This window comes from Myotis lucifugus, unplaced genomic scaffold (assembly GCF_000147115.1).
Source record: "Myotis lucifugus unplaced genomic scaffold, Myoluc2.0 scaffold_1432, whole genome shotgun sequence".
Lineage (NCBI taxonomy): Eukaryota > Metazoa > Chordata > Mammalia > Chiroptera > Vespertilionidae > Myotis > Myotis lucifugus.
In genome coordinates, this window is record NW_005872480.1 from 54914 (window position 1) to 59882 (window position 4969).

Sequence of the window (4969 nt, forward strand, 5' to 3'; positions counted from 1 at the left end):
CGCAGGGATCTTCCAAAAAGTTATGAGAGCCGTAACTGGTTTGGCTCACTGGATAGAGCGTCGGCCTGCGGACTGAAAGGTCCCAGGTTCGATTCCCGGTCAAGGGCATGTACCTTGGTTGCGGGCACATCACCAGTTAGGGGTGTGCAGGAGGCAGCTGATCGATGTTTCTCTTTCATCGATGTTTCTGACTCTATCCCTCTCCCTTCCTCTCTGTAAAAAATCAATAAAATATGTTTTAAAAAAAAACACGTTATGGGAGGCTCTGAGGCAGCGGTTCTCAACCTGTGGGTCGCGAACAATGAAAATACATCCTGCATATCAGATATTTACATTACGATTCATAAGTTATGAAGTAGCAATGAAAATAATTTTCTGGTTGGGGTCACCACACATGAGAACTGTAGTAAAGGGTCGCGGCATTAGGAAGGTTGAGAACCACAGAGCCTGAGGGATCACAGGAGTCCCAGGGAATTTCTCAACACCGAGGATCATGGAGCACCATCAGGATTTTCAGCGGCCCCGAGGACTCACGGGGGGCCCACGCGACACTCCCAGAGGTGGCGAGGGATCACGGGGGGCCCATGAGGGCACGCTGAGGGGCTGTAGTGAGGAGTTCTGATGGATTCCGGGGTTCTGAGAGCCCCCCGAGGTCACAGAAGCCACACAAGTACAGAGGAGCCTGAGGACTCACGGGGACTCCACGGAGGGTCCGAGTGATTAGGGGAGCCCCATGAGAACTCTGGGGGTGCCCTGGAGGCCCATGGCGGCACAGGATGTCCTCAGGAACCCTGGCAAGTCTACGGAGGTTCAGAGGTTCCCTGGAGGTTCTGATGTGGCTCCGAAGAACCAGTCGCACCCCTCCGGGTGGGGCGGGTCTGAGGAACCGGGAAAACACCGCCTCGAGCTCGGGCCGTGGGGCACGAGGACCCGCTAAAGGGCTGAGAGGCACAACCGCAAAAGCTCCCGGGAACCTGGTCCAGGGGCGCCGGGAATCACGGAAGCAAAGAAGGGCGCAGTCGCGGAGCTGCCGCGGAGGATCACGGGAGTCAGCGCGCAGAACCCGCGCGGGGAGAGGGGAGAGGGGGGAGAGAGAGGGAGGGAGGGGCAGCGCCGGCCCGCAGGCCCTCACCAGCGCGCATGCGTGGCTCTCCGGCGCGGGTCCGTACTCCAGCGTGGCGAAGATCTCTCGGGTGCGGGACCCCGCGCGCGTGGCAGCCATCACCCGTCCAGACCGCTTTCCACCAACTGCCGGGCGCTCTACCCGAGGGAACTTCGAGGTCCGGAGGGCGGGGCCGCCCCCTCCAGGGCAAAGGGCGGGCCGCAGGAGATGGAGCGTGATCCAACCTTAGGACCCGGCGACCCCGCCCACGTAGTTTGGAGCATGCGCAGTCCTCACAGTGGGGGGAACGGAAAAGGAGAAATTGTGTGTGCCCTGCAAAAACGGAGAGTTCCAGATTTAGAAGGGTGGCCGTGTTGGTGTGTCTTCCCACCACCCTGTTCACAAAACGGCAGCTTTCGCCCCGAAATACATTTACTAGAGAATCGAGTCTAGCTCTGGGGCGAAGCGATAGGTCAGAGATCAGAAGGGAATCTTAGGATGGACACTGAAATGAGGGATTGACTGTCCCGTAACCTGCCCTGAGGAGGCTGTCGGGAAGGAGGGGGAAGTTTGCCTTTAATCGACAGCGGAAGTGTGGCATTAAGGGAATCAGCCTCAGAATCTAGTTTTGATTGGTTGAGGTGAGAGGAGGCGTGGCCTCGTACTTAGACTCTGATTGGTCAGTAGCGCGGTTGCTGGTTAAAGTACGAGCGCTGAGGGAGTCGGAAGTGTGGCGAACTCAAATTTCTGTTACACAGAGACCGGAAGAGTGGCTGTCATTTAAACATTTGGCGTGTTGGAGCATCGAGAAATACTGTCCCCCAACAGGTTTGACGACGGTACCTGATCTGAGTGGAACTGTAGCCTCCCGGCCAGATTCCTCGATTCTCATATACAACAGTGGGTGTCGGAGTCTATTGAGGGCCCGGGAAGCCGGCCCCAGAATTTCTATCCCAGCAAAGGCTCCCTCACGTCGGGGTTGCTGGGGACGCCTAGGTCTCTTCCCCGGGGCCATGGCGGACTTGAAGCTGCTGGTGCCGGAGCTGAACGAGGCGGAGGCCATGGGCGCCGAGACTGCCCGTTTCCAGGAGCTGCTGCTGCAGGTGCGCACTGACCAGGACTCCTGTGTCCCTGGTTATTTGGGGGATTCTTTTTTTTTTTTTTTCCCCTGAGATGGGATTGAAGTTCCCAGAATGCACTAGAGAGGCAACAGGGCTTCTGGGAATTGTAGTTGGTTAACTCCAAGTTTGCTAGGCTCTGGAATAAATGGGAGTAAGACTGGGGTTGTTTTTTGGGTTCCTCAAAGGAGGACAGGGACATAATATGTCTTATTCCCGGCGTGGCTCCTATCCCTAAACATTGCTCAGTAAACATTTGAGCAACAAATGCGGGTCTGATAGCACAGACCTCAAGCCTGGAAGTCATGTTCCTTCACCCAGGCCTCCAAGGAGCTCCAGCAGGCCCAGACGAGCAGACCAGAATCAACACAGATCCAACCTCAACCAGGTGAGGAAGGCAGAAACCCAAAGAGAGTGAGCGTTTCCCAGGGAGAAGTGGAGAGACACTGGGGTCAAAGGACACAGAGGAGGGAGGAAAGGGACATCATAAGAGGGTTTAGAAGCCTTGGTGGGGAAGTGAACAGAGACCCAGAGGGAGATCCAAAGAGAAGGGTGGGGGGAGGGGGATGGGAGTGACTAGGGGGACAGAGACTCCAAGATGGAAAGAGAGTCAGAGGTCCCAGGCGTGGGGAGGGGGACAGAACCAGAAAGTGGAGGACTGAGACTCAAGGAAGGGGACAGATGGAAGGAAGGACAGACTGGGGAGAGGACTGATGGAAATCAAGACCCACATGGAGACATGGTCAGGACCAACCCATTCCCACCAGGCTTCTGCGTAAAGACCAACTCATCCGAAGGGAAGGTTTTCATCAACATCTGTCACTCTCCCTCCATCCCTCCTCCGGCTGACATGACCGAGGACCAGCTGCTTCAAATGCTGGAGGAGGACCAAGCCGGGTTTCGCATCCCCATGAGTCTGGGAGAGCCTCATGCGGAGCTCGATGCAAGTCAGTACCCTTGGGGGACCCAGGACCCCGGCCCCCTAGGTCCTTCCTTCCCCAGGACCCCAGAATCCAGGGCCCAGGACTCTCCTCCTGCAGGCCCTAGAAACCCCCTGATCTGATCCCTTCCCCCGTGGCATGCCCCTAGCCTCCTGGGCCTGCTGCAGCGGCCGCCTGGGGCAGTCCTGGTTCTGCCCACCTGGCCAGGCTGGCACTTCTCTTTGCCTCCCTCCAGGGTGAGGGCGGGCGGGCAGGTGCTTTATTAGCCGATCTTCTGGATCAAGGCCCAGGCCAGCTCTCACCCTCATCTCTGTTTTCTCCTTCACCCTGTCCCCTGTCTCTATCCCTCTGCCCCTCTCACCTCTGTCTCTGTGGCATTTCTGTCTCTATGTCCTTGCTTGTTCCATTCACATATGTTCCCTGAAGCCTCCTGGGACCACGTTTTGGGTGGTGCCCCGGGGAGTAGGGACTTATCAAACCCAGAACTTGGGGTTTCAATACTGTGTGATTCTTGCTGCGCCGGAGGGGGCGCGTGGCCCACGTCAGGGAGGGCTTCCTGGAGGAGGAAATGTCCAACTTAAGATGAGAAAGAACCGGAGGGGTTCATCGGGTCAAGACAGAAGATTCCCCAGACTCACAGCCCCACAGCCTTCGCACCCGACAAAGCTTGATATTAGCCCCATGTCTCCCTCCCCTGGGGCCAGGCCAGGGGCAGCCAGCACGGAGCTGCTTCCTTTTTTTCTTTAATGGTCCTAAGTCAGCGGTTCTCAACCTTCCTAATGCCGCGACCCTTTAATACAGTTCCTCATGTTGTGGTGACCCCCAACCATAAAATTATGTTCGTTGCTACTTCATCACTGTTATGTTGCTACTGTTATGAATCGTCATGTAAATATCTGATCTGCAGGATGTGTTTTCATTGTGACAAATGGAACATAATGAAAGCATAGTGATTCATCACAAAAACAATATGTAATTATATATGTGTTTTCCGATGGTCTTAGGCGACCCCTGTGAAAGGGTCGTTCGACCGCCACAGGGGTCGCGACCCACAGGTTGAGAACCGCTGCTTTAGTGCTTTCTCCTTGCCTGTCTGAGCGGTGGGGCTGCCCCGAGGGCGGGGGGCCTCACCCCTTTCTCTCCCCGCAGAAGGCCAGGGCTGTACCGCCTACGACGTGGCTGTCAACAGCGACTTCTACCGGAGGATGCAGGTTGGGGGCGTGGCTGCGGGTGAGGCCTGGGCAGGGGCCGCTCCCTGTACCCTCGAGCCCTCCCGCAGCCCTGCTCCCCGCTCTGTCCTAGAACAGCGATTTCCTGCGCGAGCTGGTGATCACCATCGCCAGGGAGGGCCTGGAGGACAAATACAGCCTGCAGCTGAATCCAGGTGAGGGGGCCTGGGCGGCGTGGGGGCCGCCCTTGGGAGAGGCGGGCGAGTGTGGCTAATGGCTTAGCCTCTGGGCTGCGATCCTGGGGACAGTGCGAGGCTCCCCGGGGTGCGCGGGGTGTGTGGGGTGTGTATGTTAGTGCTTGTGGAGCGGGACCTGGCCCGTAATCTAGGTAAAGGGCGGGGTCTGGACAGCGTGGGAGCGGTGGAGTCTGAAGCATCTCCTAGGATCAGATTTTATTGGCTAATATTCCGGGAAGGGCGGGGACAAGGTGGGCGCGCTTCTTAAAGCCAGGCCTGGGGGTGTGGTCAGGTCCCTTGCCACCTCCACCCGTCTCCCCTCCCGGGAATGTTAGCCCCCCCCTGGCGCTTCGAGGAGGTAAGGGAACCCTTACCATGTGACCTTGACCCCCCCCCCCCCCCC

General features: G+C 57.6%; 2 protein-coding genes across 2 annotated transcripts in view; one reads left to right on the top strand and one right to left on the bottom strand.

Moving 5' to 3' along the window:
* ALDH16A1 (aldehyde dehydrogenase 16 family member A1) overlaps positions 1-1621 on the bottom strand; it is a 21901-nt gene extending 20280 nt beyond the window's left edge. Inside the window, exon 1 of the mRNA XM_006107790.3 lies at positions 1133-1621. Within this exon, the coding sequence (XP_006107852.1) occupies positions 1133-1222 (90 nt within the window). The 5' untranslated portion in view covers positions 1223-1621. The remainder of the gene's footprint in view (positions 1-1132) is intronic.
* PIH1D1 (PIH1 domain containing 1) overlaps positions 1150-4969 on the top strand; it is a 5014-nt gene continuing 1194 nt past the window's right edge. The window contains exons 1-6 of the mRNA XM_023748478.1: positions 1150-1280; positions 1861-2205; positions 2542-2608; positions 2988-3167; positions 4311-4372; positions 4464-4590. Coding sequence (XP_023604246.1) covers positions 2116-2205; positions 2542-2608; positions 2988-3167; positions 4311-4372; positions 4464-4590 — 526 coding nt within the window. The 5' untranslated portion in view covers positions 1150-1280; positions 1861-2115. The remainder of the gene's footprint in view (positions 1281-1860; positions 2206-2541; positions 2609-2987; positions 3168-4310; positions 4373-4463; positions 4591-4969) is intronic.